This window comes from Anoplopoma fimbria, chromosome 7, assembly GCF_027596085.1.
Source record: "Anoplopoma fimbria isolate UVic2021 breed Golden Eagle Sablefish chromosome 7, Afim_UVic_2022, whole genome shotgun sequence".
In the NCBI taxonomy this organism is placed as follows: domain Eukaryota; kingdom Metazoa; phylum Chordata; class Actinopteri; order Perciformes; family Anoplopomatidae; genus Anoplopoma; species Anoplopoma fimbria.
The window spans coordinates 16,118,713-16,134,558 of NC_072455.1; the positions used below are offsets into that span (position 1 = coordinate 16,118,713).

The following is a 15,846-nucleotide window of genomic DNA, read 5'->3' on the forward strand; positions in this document are numbered from 1 at the left end:
GTTACGAGCCTCATGAGACAGCTCTGAGAATCAGCTCTCCTTGACTGTATCGTAAACCTCCGCTTTAACGTTACTATTTTATTAAACCCACACTGTGTACCTGTTTAAATCCACAGTGGGGACCAACTTCAGAAAGGAGCCTTGTTAGTTGTGTCCGATTTTTGAAGATGCCCGTATTCCTTCTTGCATTCAACAGCCAACACTACTACAGTGCATACACGTAGCGCAGGTTTATTTTAGATTGGTTGCTCGGTACCTGGAAGATTGATTCATCAGAACAATAATGGCCAAAACAATGCTTAAGGGAGATTAAATTGTAGCAATTTTATTAACATTAAATGTGCTTGCCTTTATTTAATTTTATGATTCAAATACCAGGTTCACCTGGATAGTAAAGTAAAATACTTATGTAACCTTTAAATTAAGTTTAAATTGGGGTAAACCATGTATTTGTCTGACACTCGAAGGACATTAAAGCCTTCATCGACCCTGCATCGGTTTAATGCAGCCAATTGAAAACCAAATGTATAACTACAAAACCAAACTGCAATTAAGCAAGAAAGTAATTATCTACTTTCCTGAAAAAATTAAAAGGAACCCTTTGCAGATATTCTTTGTAATATCTTGTTTGTTTTTTTGCATCCTGGGCACCATTAAAGCCTCACTTTAAGAGCTAATGTACTACTTAACGGAAAAAAAAACTAGGCAATCAACCCCATTCATCTGTTTTTATCCAGAAAGTGCCTGATGATACGGATGGTTATTGCTATGGGATTGAATGCTCAAATCTGTTTAAAAATGGCAGTTTGTATCACTGAGAAAAATAACAACAACAAACGAAGTACCACCAATGGAAACAATTCAATGTATCCACGGGGTAGAAACACAGAGATGGATGCAACAGACAGCCATCCCCTCTGGTAAGCCTTATATCTAAAAACACTTGAATGTCTCTGAGCCCTAGAGTACAATGCTGTCTAAATGGATGACCACCTAGAGAGCAATTATTGTGAAAATGTCGTGCTCACAGGGAAAATTAATAATATTTTCCTGTTTCTAGAAGTCAGCTCTGCAGGAGGGAGTCGGTTGTTAAGGGAGAGGAGAGGCTGCAATTTCACCTGAAGCACACGTCAAACACAGTGTGTGTGGGAGGACTGCACCTCCAGCTGACCTTTTGGAAAGCTGTCACTTTCCGGCGAAGAAAAACAGCGGGGAAATGCGGACGATGGCGAGAGTTTAATAACTGGCCAAAAGGACCAAATGTGATGGTCACTGTGAATTGTAGGCACCTCAACTGTGTGCGAGCGTGGAAAAGGCTGCTCGATGAAAGAAAAAAAAAAAACCAAACGGCACAATAGCTCACTCCTCCAGCTCAGGGCCCTGCGTTATCACAGCAAACACACAATCCATCCATCGCTCTGCTCCGCTACACCTACAGACATGCTTTGCCTCCCTCCCTCTTGTCACACAAAGCACAAAAAAAATAAAACGAGGTGGGAACTGGAGCCCACATAAGAAGAGCAGGTGGGAGTACATTATCTGGAGTGAGAAACAATTCGTTCTGGCCATCTCCTGCTTGTGCACTGAAGTGATCTACCCGAGTAGCAGCATATCAGCGGGCAGCAGCTATTGAGTGGGTGGTGGGCATTACACAACCTGGCCTCAGAACCTACACAGGCCACTCCACAAGGCCCGGCTCATTGAGCGAGCGAAATCCACGGCGAGAAAGACTGTGCCCGATCATGTTTTGATTGAGGCTGGATGAAAACAGTACCCCCCGGGTTTTATGATGGCACTCGCTGAGAGCTTCCATCCTGCAGGGCATGCATTTATGCAAAGGGTGAGGTGGAGTTTGCAATCTTTTATGAGCATCAAACTGTACGTGATTTTTAAACGAGCTGCTATCTCCAGGACAGTAAATTTTACATGGTCTGATTTAGATTTGGATATTGATGAGCTCAACAAACTTCATATTACTGTGTTGGTGTGAACCAGTGGTTATTTCATTTTGAGAGGCGTGAAAAGGCAACACTTACTAGCTTTTAAAAAAAAAATTGAATTAGAGAAAAGATTCTCATAGATCGATTGCAAACTCCTATGATTTATAGGTTTGGAAGCAGTGGTGTAAAACATGATGGGAATATACATTTAAGCCCGACCGATATTGGATTTGTTGGCCTGATACCAATCCATATTTGAGGGTGTAAAAAAAAAAACACATCTGCCAATAGTCCTTTAACCCATACTGCTAAATCTGCAATTAGCTAATATCAGCCCAGTCGGTTTTTCCTTCTGGCTCTAATATCAACATTGTACTTCTCATTGGAAAACTGTTGCGTAACTACCTAAAGGAAAGGTTAAGTGGCCTTGAAATGCTGCACAGAGCAAACACAATTCACATTCAACTCATTCAACAAAAATTCCAATGCTAATCAAGACCTTTTGAAAGTGTACACATGATACTCCACAACCAAGGTCTTTGCGATTTATTCACTTAGATGAATCAGAATTTCATAAGAAATATCTCATATTGTGAAATGCAAACAGCTGCTGCTAAAAACCTGAACCTTGGTTTAATAAGAACATTTCAAATTCTACTGGTTACCTCAACATGTCGTGGAAAAAAGGCACTTTTAGCTTGAGTATAACATGATGTTTGGTGTTGAAGTATGTTAGAGACTGCAAACAGGTGTATGAACAGTGTAAAAGCTCGCCGTTGCCTGGTGATGTGGCTGTAGGGGCTCGATCGACGAGGGTGTGTGAAGGCCATGGGAACAGCTTGTTATCGGTGGCCTAAGCCAGCTCCGTTCGTCACACGCACCCCTCCCCTTCACGAAAACAAAAAAAAAAAAAACCCCACCTGCCATCTGGCCCGACCAGGAAGTGACTATGTGAATGCGAGAAGCCGAGAGGGATAGAGATGGCTGATATTGTCACGGTGCTTTACATCGATGATAAATATTTACTTACTAATTTGCTGACCGTGTGTGTCATGTTGGAATAACAGTTGTGCTGGCGGGGGAAATTAGACGGAGGGAAAAAGAAGCAGTCTCTGAGCATGACACAGAGGGATAAAAACATGGCAGACAGAGGGAACAGGAGAGAAACAAAGAAGTGTTTATAGAGAGCAGTGTGTGAGTTTGGGAGCACGCATGAGAGGGAAACAGCAGGATCACGAGCACGCGCAGCAGAGAAATCCTTGTTGAAAAGGGACTAGTGAGTGGGAGAGGGGTTGAGGTAGGGGTGTTGAGTGGGAGGGAAAGAAGTGCTTCATTGCTGCGCTCGTGAACACAAGTGCACGCACACAAACACACACACACACACACACAAAAAGCTCCTCAGGATCCACGGCTTGCACACAGAACAGGAGCTGTCCACTGTTTCTATGTAACACAACAAAGGAAGGAGGTTTACTGGCCGAGACCATCGTATGAACAGTTCTCAAATATGAAATCAAGACACGTTAGCTTGTGAAAGAGCTTCTAAGAATTTAAATGACAATCTCACCGTACCGGAAGGTCAGAGTTGGAGTTGTGTTTACACATAAGAAAAACCAGATTGTCATCAGGTAAAGGCTGAAATTCATAACACATGTTTACATGTCGGATTAACTCCCTCGTTGACATCATACCGACGGATGGCAGGTCGAATTTTGAATCCAGTGCGAACACATTGTAGGTGTATTCAAATGAACGTCTTATATAATAACCACTGTCACTTTAAGAGATTTCTTTATTTGCTCTGAGCTCCAGCATAGTGAGAGGACAGGCTCTGAGAAAGATCACAGCTTTGCCTTATTGCACATATGTGTTTAAGTTGTATAAATAGCACGCAGTTTCTCTGTGGAAATTAACTTATTTAGTAGTGTTAACATTAAACTGGAGGTCAATACAATTTTGTTCAGTCCGAGTTAGAATTGAATTCGTTTGGATACACTTGTGTGTGGCTACAAGTGCAGGTTTTTCCTTTCATCCCTCTACATCTGGTCCACAGTGGTACTTTGCCATGCACATGAATCACTCAATTTTTTTAACGAAAGCCAGTTACACTTGTACATTGCTGAAAAAAAATCAAATCAGAAATCTAATTATGTTTAACAGGATTTCTGCTAATCCCCTTGCTTGTGTGCCTGCAAATAATGAAGACAGAGGCAGCAAATAAGGCTTTTGTACAACCTTTTTGTGAAGCTTCATTCTCTTTAACAGCCAGACAAAATATTCTATTATTATAATGGCCTCAGTGAACATATGAGACCCACACTTTTGTTCAAAAAAGCGCTGTGCATTCATGAATTTAAGTAAGTACGATGCCTGCCAAATATGAGCATAGGCCACTCTGGACTGTATTTTGAGAACAATCTCGTATTTGGAAATGATGATGGGTTGCCATAGATCCTTTGAGTAGGTCTGTGCCTCTTGTTGCAACGACATCAAAGAAGCCTCATCAGAAAGTCTAATGGAGGAACAGGGCACTTGACCAGGAAGAAAGACAACAATAGATGTACTGGTTCTGTGCATATGCATCAGCGAGCCTCCTACTACAGTGTGTTCTTTCAGCGAGGCAGGCATGAACGAGTTGGACTTTAGCTCCAGGGCGCTTTTCAGACTGAATAACAGCTCAACTGTAAAATAAATAAATATTGTGAAATTTATTTAGCCACAAATGACAGAAAAATGTTCAGCTTATCATGCTGTTTTTATATTTTTACAACACTGGTTAGTAACAGTGATAGAAACAGATAAATAGTCATATTACTGTTTTTCAAGGCTAGCAGGTGTTTTCAAAGTCAGCTGAGTATCTAAACAGTCTGTTGAGCTTTTCTGTGTCAGAACTGTGTTTTAATGCAGGAAGCAGTAATCTGAGTGAGTGTCACCAAGCTAGTTAGTTTTAGCAAATAGGATGAACTCAACCTGTGTGTTTCCTAAAATAAAATACACTGCTATGGTTGGCCACATGGCCCATTTGTGGCCCTCGGGCACAATGACTCACTTAATTAACAAAATTAAGTTTTCATTTGAGTGTAAGCATGCAGTCCTCTCTTAAAATAACCCAGAGAGGGCATTTTAAATCTAAAACACAAGTGTAGTTCGCATAAAACAAACCATTCTGGCTGAGCAAGTTATACAAGGGTTAATAGGTAGGGCAATTTTGAAGGTGATTTGGAGTTATGTATTGTCGTCATGGCAGACATACTAATGACTTTGATAAAAACACAGTGACAAATAAGGAAGGAAACAGCTGGATAGTAGAGAGTAGGAAAATTATTTACTTCTTCTGCCACGTCTGCATGCAAACACTATTTTCATCTTTTAAAGTGGATCCTCATCACTGATTTGTTGAGTCATAAAAAACAAGCTCAATTGCAGGTCAGGGTTTTTTTCATAGAGCTGTTAAGCAGCCCTGACGTTTGGCGATTATCATTGCCTATTAATTAAAATGTTCTGTCAAGCACAAAGTGACGTCTCATATGTCTTGTTTTGTCCAACTATAAATAAGTATTCATTTGCTGCCACATAAGACGAAGAAAAGTAGTAAATTATCACAATGTGAAGGGTTGAACCGGTAAATAATCTGTATTTTGACTAGAAATAATGAATCGAATTAATAATTGATGATCAAAATATTTACAGATAAACTTACAGTCAATTGTCTAACCGATGAATTGTTTAAGCTCATCTCTAGTGACGACATACAATGTGCTGAATCTGACCACTGACCTGTCACAGGGGCTTCGATGTCCAGCAGGTTCTTCTCTGCACGCAAGATTGTGGCGCCCTCTCCGATGAGCCTCAGGGCCACCGCCTCCTCCACGCGGCCTTCCTTGGTTAGGTGGGCTTTCAGCACGTCCACTTTGGGCTTCCCATCGCTGTCAAACACCTCTTTAGCCGTCAGCCGGTGACTTGGGGGGAACGGGACAGCTGCCAGGGAAGAAAAAAAGAAAAGAAAAAGATAAAGCATCATTACGGCTGCTTGCATTACATATTTACATTGCTTTAACATACTTTTTATTGACAAAAGGCTTATGAGGATACGCAGTTGATTCCACATCACTGAGCAAAAGGCATTTAAGCTGTTTGATTAGCAGGTGCTTTGTACCTTCCAGGGGATCTGGTCCCTACAGGAGAGGGAGTTGGTGTTCACTCCCATGCTTCCAGCCCTCCCTCTGAGACAATTTACCAGATAGCTGCTATGATCCGTGAGTCATTCAGTTACCAATATTTATAACAGACCTACACAACTGATAGTGTGCTTGGCAATATTCATGGCAAAAGAAATGACACTTTGAAAACGAAGCACAGAATAAAAAAATGTTTTTAGCCTTTCATGTGAGTATTATCTTGCAGTGTTTAATATGTAAAAAATTCTATATTTAAACATGCTCAGTCGTATGTGTATGATTAGAAGAGAGACGTTATCTTCAGTCTGACGTGCATTTACTTATTTGTCAGTCACAATTATTTAAAATAATAGAATTATGCTTATTTATGAGAGTCTTGAAGGCATCAGGAAAATTAGACTAACCAAATCCACAACAAGTTATCGTCAATGTAAAGGCAAGATGAGAAAAAACAATGTATAGACTCGCACAGAAATAATCCCTCTAAATCATCACGTAGGACACACCAACTCCAAGTGAGTAGGGGTGTCTGTATTTGCAGTGGCCCTGTCCTCTGCCTGTATTTTTTCTTCTATTTTTCTTTTCATTTAGTTGCCTTTCCCTCCGGCTGTCACTCCTCGGCCTCTCCTCCTCCGGCACTTTGTCGTGCCCTGGCTGACACTGTAACCGGTGACGACTGAGTCTGAAGCTCCGATTAATTCTCCTGTCTGACTCAAATAATATGCCCGTTAGCTCGCTAGACTGAATATCGCTAAACCCGCTGCTAAGGATGCACCGATCCCATCTTTTCAGTTCTGATTGCAGATAGCAATACCTGGGCTTCTAGTATCGGCCAAGACCGAGTACCAATGGCATATCAGTGTGTAATTAATGAGCTATATGCCTCATTATTTATTTAAAATAGAAAAAAATCCAGAGATATAGTAAATAAACATATGATTGAATTGACTAGATCAGCCCAATAGTATCAGATACTGGATCTGATCAGTATTGGTCCATCTCTACTGGCTAGAGCGATGACCGTGGGAGGGGCCATCTTTGAATGTTGCGTTTACAACCCGCAACACACAAATCCTCCTCACCTGGCCTTTAATTAGTGGCTCATAAAAGATAGCTTTTCGCACCATTATAATGTGCTCTAGCAATTTTGCATAAAACAGATTGAATCAAAAGACTGAATCCTGTTTGCATGAATTTTAATTCCAAAGTGAACCTTCCAATCTAATCACAGCACTTAACAAATACATGAAGCACATTTTCTATGCAAATAGCCCAATGAGTTTTCAGGCAGACTTTAAATGGAAAGCGTGGTCTTTTAACAAAGGAACGGAAACCCTACTAGGTAATTTGTTTTTTAAAAAGGACCTAATGTCAGTGCAATTTTAGTAGTTGACATCAAACAGGTAAAAAGGAACTTAAGGTGTCTTTAATGAAATCATTATTTAAAAGTACTTTAAGTGGCCTCCCAAACACAAAAGCCTAGTCTGTTAATATTTCCTTTATTACAACCCCCTGATGATGAGCACATTACTTACTGACAGGTACAAAAAGGACAAAATGAAAGGCCGCACCCTTTGGACTGTTTAAACTCAGCAGCTTAAAAAATAAGACTTGCTCTTAATTAATGTCAACTTGCCGACATTGCACATAGCATACGGGTGTGACTAATGCACTAAGCCGGTAGCAAATACTGATGAGTTGGTGGTTGTGTGCGTGTGTGAGTATTTGTGTTAACATCCATCCTTCCCAAAGGTGACATCAGTGGTAATCAGACCTGCATTTTATCTGTGTCACACTGTGCTTAGTGACAGACGATATCTGGGATCTCGACTGCAGTATTTAAAGTTGACTAACAGGTGTATGTTGAAAGTGCATATTTACGGGACTTGCATATTTGTACGTTGAATATTTTCAGTATGACTATGGTTTAAATCGCCAAGGTACAAGAGGCAGGCTATCTCACTGATGATAAGTTACACATTTCTCTGCATATTTAAAACTGGATCATCTTAAAAAAAAAAAAAAAAAAAAATACATTGCCTAAAGCCAACTAATGAAGTAAGAATCTATTTCAGACATCTGAGGGTCGACATTAAGATGGTGGGATGCTATTTTTCTTCTTTCCAGTAACCACCATCTGCATGCTTAAGACCAAAATGTTCTAAATAGACTCAAGCCAAATAAATACTCAAAGTGCTTTAAACAATCTTTTAAAAACAATATCAGCCTAATGTCTTCAGTCTTTATCTTAAGGATTCAGAAATAGAAAGATAGAATTACCCAAAACCCCAAGTTGGCCTCGACAGAGCACCTGCTATGCAACTCTAACCCGAGGCCAGAGGCCAGGGCATTGGGGCTTTGGACTTAGAAGACTAAACAAGATCGGTCCCTGAGACGTTGGGGACATACAGTGTGAACATTGGTGTGAACTGTAATGGACTTGTTTGGAGGCAATTTCTTTCCTGAATAGAATGACATGACAAGCAAGGTCAAGAATCTGCAACGTTATATGGCACAAATATTTCTTGGATGATAAGGAGCACAAGTATGAACTGGATAACTGTCAGAGGGTACGGACTTAACAGTATGTTCTCGAGCCCACATTTTCAGCTAATTAAGAATTACTGCAGTGACGGGTAAACTCTTGAGGCAGTCTACCGCAACCACTCTGTTCTTGAATCTCAACTTTAAGAGAGGAAACCAAAATTTTATGATATGAAACCAAGTTATTTTCAACTCTCTCTATAGAAATAACATATCGTGCCTGTATGGAGAGGTAACTGGTAACAACATTGAGGTTTATGAGGAGGATGCATTGGAACACCGCAAGTCGAACGGTTGGAGCAGTTATTTGATTTTGTTTCCATAAAGATAAACAATAACCATCACTCAAACTGTTATTTAATCTCCAAGACTACACTGGAACTGAACATTCGTAGGTGAAGCGACACAATTAGTTGAGACGATGTTGACCACATCTGCTTGGCTGACGGAAGTGACCAAAACAGAACACATCCCTAAAAATTCAAACACCTAAGATAGACATTATTCTTTAATAGAAATAACCGGAGTGAAAGCTGTAGTTGTTGGCGCACTGGCATCCTTTCAACACATCACCCTTCCATTTCCCACACTCGTGACAATGGAAACACTGTGAACTTTCCCCCTGTGGAATTTCTAACAGCCCTCTTATTACAAGGAGCAACACCCACCTCTGCCAAAACATTACATGACACATTGTAATGGTGGGTTCTACGCTCCAAAGTAAAAGGCGTTACCCTAATGGCATAAATCTAGGCACTGAGCTGGAGAAAAAGGCACTCTGTGGATTAACAAATCATTGAAGCAAGACAAAAAAAATCATCAAACTGTTGTGCTCAGTTATTGAACAAGAAAATAAATGGTGATGTAGAAGATAGCTTTAAAATATGCACCAAATTCTTCTCATCACAGTTATGAACCATTCTAATATGAGCTAGAAACAAATGGTCTCCCAAACAACAGTATTAGAACATCCCCACACAGCAAGACTGAAATCAGTATGAAGTACTGGCGTATGACTCAAAAATGGTCTCCATTAGCCGGTTGCTTTTGCCTTCATTCATTTCACCATTTCCCTGTTCCTCTCTGTTATGTAACTGGGAAATTGCACTGCAGCCTTTGAATCTCGAAAGAGAGTGAAAGTGACAAGAGCGTGAGTGAGCGAGGGTCAGAGAGGATGAAAAAACTAAACAAATCTGCAGTCTGAATTAACTTTCCCTGGTAATTTGTCTCAGATTAGCATTGTAATTTGCAAAATTACAAATTGAAGCCATACATCAGCCTGTAGGTTTGAAAACTACTAGACCACTAAACCTCTGAATGTCTTGATGTTGTGCTAAATAAACTTTAAAGTTAATATAATAAAAGTAAACTATCTTGTGTCGGTCAGCAAGCTTTATAGTAACATTTAATGATTTCCTTTATCAGTGGATAAAGGCCGAGGTTTAGGTCTTGAACTAACAAAGCTTTAGATCATCAATTGCGGCAGCCACCTTGTTCATGCAACAGTCGTGAGCAGAATAATTATTATTATAGCAGGCGTTCAGGTTTGATTATTGAGCAATCTGAATCACGTCGAGCGCGGTGCATCTGAGACTGCTGTGAAGCAGTGGGAAAACGGCAGCTTGAAATGTTCAGGTTGGTGTAGTTCAGAGCTAATGCGATCTCTCGCAGGAATGAAACAGTGGGAGGTGAGCAGTCATATGGTGCTGGACAGATCAGCTTAATTGGAGAAAGTGAGACAGACTGTTGCAGAGCTCGCCGAGCAGCGCCTGGCTTCATTTAGTGAAGAACATGGAGTGCAACCGTGATTGACTGAACTGACAGCCCAGATGTCTACAATTCCTGTATATTATCTTCCTTCTTGACCTTGTCAGCCGTCTGAAAGGTGTGTGTGTGTGTGTGTGTGTGTGTGTGTGTGTGTGTGTGTGTGTGTGTGTGTGTGTGTGTGTGTGTGTGTGTGTGTGTGTGTGTGTGTGAATCAACTGTACAGAACTGCTACACCTTGCATTACGAATACAGAATCAACTGTACAGAACATAACAGTACGGTCACACTCAGTGATTTTCAGGAGATTTTTCTAGAATTCAGAAGACAACCACTGAGCCAAAGAATGCCCAAACTTTGTGTTATATAGCATCAGAAATCTATTGATATAATACAGCACGGCTCACACAATATGGTCAGTCAATCAATATCTAACTAGTGCCACTACTGGCAGCCATAGTGCCAGTTTATTTTCATCGACTGCACAGCAATACCTATAGCAAACAATGACTGTGCCCCAGACGGTCATGAAGAGCAAGCTATCTGCCTCTCTATTAAGTCAGCAGTGCCGAAGCTGTGTTGGGATTGTGGCCAATGAGTGGGCATTGATCAAACAAATATATTATAAAAAAAACGTACAGATAAAGCAGACTGCTTGCCGAGAAAACTAACAACTTATGATACATTCTTACAATTCCAGGGCCAGAAACCCAAATGCAGCATCTTTCCGTCAGATGCCGAATGACCCCCCAAGTAATTGCTGACGGTGTGTGATGCAGCGGGAGCCCTCGTGGAGCATGGGCTAGACCCGGGTTGTCACTGCCCATGTCAAACCCCGCCGCCCCCTTCCACCAGACAAGCCACCACACCAGCAATTTTCCTCCCCTAAGACTCAGCATGACCAGTGGAAATCTCAGCATGACCAACGGGGAGCTAAGGCAGAACAAAGACTCCAGAACTATGTGCGAGTGCAACAAAGGTCAGTTCATACAAAGCATAGAATACCAGAAGTGATTTGACTGCATGAACAAATGTTATTATGCAAAGGCAGGGCAGTGTCTGATCTTAATCGTGATACTGATCTATAACTTCCTTACTTGCTCTTCATCCTCAGGCAAGGTTAGTGGCTCCTACAATTCACACAAGACACCAAGAGTGAAAGAGACACAAAGCAATTACAAATACGTTGGCGTGTTGTTTGTGGTCATTCTGTTTATCTATGTGGTCATTTTGACCCTCCGTGTTGTTGTTCTATGCCTCCGTAGGGTCGTTCTGCATCTCCATGTGGTGGTTCTGTGTCTCCATGTGGTCCTTCTGTGTCTCTTTGTGGTAATTTAGAGTCTTTTTGAGGATCTTTTGTGTCTCTTTGCGGTCAATTTGGGCCTCCATGTGGTCATTCTGTCTCTTCGTGGTCATTAAGCGTCTTTTGAGGATGTTTTGTGGTCGTTCTGGTCCTCCATGAGGTCCTTATGTGTCTCTCTGTGGTCATTCTTTGTCTCTTTGTGGTCGTTTTGTGTCTCTTTGTTGTCATTTAGTGTCTAATTGTAGACGTTTTGTGCTTCTTTGTGGTCATTTTGTGTCTCTTTGAAGATGTTTTGTGTCCCTTTGTGGTCATTCTTTGACTCTTTGTGGTTGTTTTGTGTCTCTTTGTCGACATTTAGTGTCTAATTGTAGATGTTTTGTGCTTCTTTGTGGTCATTTTGTGTCTCTTTCTGGTACGTTTTGCAGGTGAGGACTAGAGGCCCCTGAGCGTATGTCTGGTAGGCCCTTTCAGTATTGCATCCATAGGTTAGACAGCAAAACCACAGTGCCGTAGCATGCAGCAGTATGTGTTTGCAATAGGCAACACACCCAGCAGCACATCGACAAATGTGGGATTAGCCTTCAGAATAAGAGTATAATGGAGCTGCACTACATGCATGAGATGAATCTGCTATTGACAAAAAGAAATCAATCACAGATCGCAGACTTTTCTTTCCAGTTGGAAGCCTTTTAGTGATGAAGCCTTCACTGCGTGCGGTGGAAGCACAGAAGAACGACTGCCAAGTGTCGAATGGGGCACCAAGAGTGTGCAAGTCACTCTCCACTCATAGCCGGGGTTTGTTAATTAAATTACACAACAGCATTCAATTAGAGCGAGATATGTTTAGGAGTCCAGGATGAAAAGAATGCATGAGCTTCTGTAGGCGGTAGGAAACAAAGGACATACTGTACATCAGGAAGCACCTCAACATCAAATGTCATCCGGCAGTGGTTGCACGGCTTCATTATTACACTACCGCAAAGTCCATTCAGAAGCTGATTATCTGACATGCATAATGCAGAAGATAGGGATATCATTACTGACGAAAAAGAACCTGCAATAGCTGAAACATATAACGCAATATACTCATAAAAGGTGATAAATTATTTGCAATATGGTCTACCTCACATGTCTATGTGTCAGGTCTGAAATCAGCCCCTCAAGTTTTTTCTACAACTCCACCCTCCCCCTCCAACCCATCTAGAAAGCATGGTCAATCAATAATTCATAAGTCCATAGAAATAATGCATTCTTGACGTCCAATTAACACAATATAAATTCCAGTTGCAAAATGACACCCAGAGTCCACCGTAGAAATGGTGGAGCAAATAACTCATAAAAACAGAAATGACTAGTAGGTTAATCCAACAAAAGCAACCTGCTCCTACTATTCTACTGTGGACAAAACTGCTGAGTTAGCATAGACTACATCATTCTCAACATTTAGAAGGATTCAGAAAAGCAATATTGTGTGCTTAATGGATTTAAAAAGAAATGCAATTGAAGACCACAATGATATTTGTTTTTTCAGGTACCCCTTTAATATTGATCCTAAACTGGAGCAGTTGTCTGGATGAAACTGACTGGATTCCATCACTGCACTTGTATTTGCAATGTGACTCAGTACAGCAAAGTTATATTATGATATATGAAGATGTATTCAAATAGAAGTCAACATATGAAACATATAAGCCTCCCATCTGGCCACCGATGACAGACCCAAGGTTTAAAAGGCCGGCAGGAATTAGGCCTAACGGAGAAAAGGTCACCTATAAATTGGCGCAAACCTCTTTACCATGCATTAGTAGGGATAGAAGCCGGCCCTGAACGAGTCGCTTAACAGAGCGCAGCTTTGAAGCTCCGTGCTTTTGAGTCTGCCGAATATATCAGTGCGGTATGGGAGTGGAGTTGTTACCTCTGTGGTTGAGGCAGGAAGGGGAGCAGAGCCAATGGCACTCATCTTCCCAGGGACAAGCAGACAGAAAGAGAGAGAAATAAAAAAAGGCAGGGAAAAGAACCTATGGCTGCGACAGAGGAAACAAAAATGCAAAAAGGGGACTGAGCAGAACAGTCAACAAAGACTCAGGGGGCTTGTATCAGAGATGTAATGCTACAGAGACCAACAGGTATTAATCATTTTTGCACACAAATTATCAATCTTTCCCTCGCATTAATAATTTAATCTGGCACTATTTAATTTGCCTCCTGTAATTATTAATTCATGCCCTAAAATTACAAAATTGAGCCTTCAAATGACTATTAATTCCCTTAAATTCACAGAACACTCTGCTTATACGTCCGTGGAGCTACATTGGATGGTCTTTCAGCTCTGCTTGCACTGTATGCTGGTCAGCTTTGGTTACATGGAGCACAAATGCCGCTGCTGTGTACTGCATTAAAAATGTACAAAGTGTACAAGTGTTCAAATAAATAAATAACAACCTTAATAGGCCAATTGGGTTAAACAGTATTATTCTGAAATATTCTTATACTGGAAATATCTGTAAATTCTGTAAATTCATGTCCACAAATCTCAGTTTTTAAGCTATTTACACATGCATGCAATTTTTAAATTGTTTTACCTCTGACAGTTGCTCAAAAAAAAAAAAGAAACACTACAAATATTTGTTTGTGCTGGCATGTACACACTGCAAGCTTTGAAAACATATATTAAATTGTTCTAACTGCTTATTTTCACGACTTTAGGCAATACCCTGTGGTGAGTATAGCTAATTGCATCTGTAACGACCATGGCTTGCATTTAACGCTACCTGTGGACTATTACTGGACTTGAAAGAGTTGCTGACCATCATCTGCTGCAGCGGTAAAAGCTTTTACATTCCATCAACAAACAGGAGAGATATTAGATACAAGTGAGTAAAAAAGGGGTTGCCAGGGAAACAGCGCTGTAGAGTCTCAGTCTTAATCTTTCATCCATCAAAATATTGGCTTAAAAAAACGAGTAGCCGGCAGCATGTTAGATTCTTCACCAACGTGGTCCAAGGCTGGAAATCTGAGCGGGAGCCTTATCATAAATATTCCGCTGGTAGGTGCTTAAAAGATTAGATATTAGCAGAACGCGGTGAACACAAACTAAAGGCGTGTGATGGTGCATCCGACGCCGCAGCTGTTCGCCGCAATAACATGTGTGTCTGTCTCCACAGAGGTACCCATCCATGACAGCATAGGGATCCTCATTATTAAGATAGACAGGTCGTACAGGAAACAAACCAACAATTCACCCAAGACCCTGCATCCATCCTGCCATGGCTCTTGGGGTTATCAAAGACCATCAAGCTCTGACAGACAATAGCCCGTAGCAGAGTTTAAGAGACCGGGGCGAGAGCAATATGAGAGTGAGTGACAAGCAAACGTTAATCCCACTGCTGGCTCAACGGATTTCAGATGAGAGATGTAAGAAAGCGTTTGCAGCAGCAGGTGATCAAAATGCGCCGCTGCTCAGACAGCACTCTGAGTAAGTCCCTGATTAATTAGTGAGGTTAGGGCTGAAGCGTGGGAGGCTGGCGTGGGTGAATGGAGAGATGGATAAATGTATGTAGGGATGGATGGAAGGATGGATGGATGTGAGTAGGCGGCGAATGCTGTAGTGGGGGGTGGGTGGATGGGCCTTTTTCTAAAAGGGATGTCCCTGCGCTGGTTTTCTGGGGTTGTTGGGGCATGTGGCGAGCCCATCAATGTAGCAGCCGATCAATGACACAGTGAAAAGGCCGGCAGGGGCCTGGATCACGGCTGGCAAATGACTACAGTGATTTGGAGCCGGAGTGGGGGAGGTGCATGAGTCAGGGAGAGTGAAAAAGATCGGTCAGTGAAATGAGAATGCATCAAAGGGTCAAGATGAAACCATAAACTAAAAGTTTGCTGGGGAAAGGGCACCCGTCAATCTCTCAAAACGATACGCCCTCTTACTCTCAGTCCGCTGATGGGATGTCCCTACAGATTTATTATTTGTAGGGACATCCACTCCAGCCATTTTAAATATCAGCACCAGTAAGGACCTATCATTTCTTGTCGAAAGAAAAAGGGGGGGAGTATTAAGCTTTTACACTCTTTGGATGGAATCTATAGGATCCACTTTTCTTGGACCAAGGCACTCAGC

At 41.4% G+C, this 15,846-nt stretch overlaps 1 protein-coding gene across 1 annotated transcript in view; it reads right to left on the reverse strand.

Annotated features, from left to right (window-relative positions):
- Positions 1-15,846, reverse strand: part of LOC129093100 (protein phosphatase 3 catalytic subunit alpha) — a 61,970-nt gene that overhangs the window by 29,733 nt on the left and 16,391 nt on the right. The window contains exon 2 of the mRNA XM_054601011.1: positions 5,718-5,918. Coding sequence (XP_054456986.1) covers positions 5,718-5,918 — 201 coding nt within the window. The remainder of the gene's footprint in view (positions 1-5,717; positions 5,919-15,846) is intronic.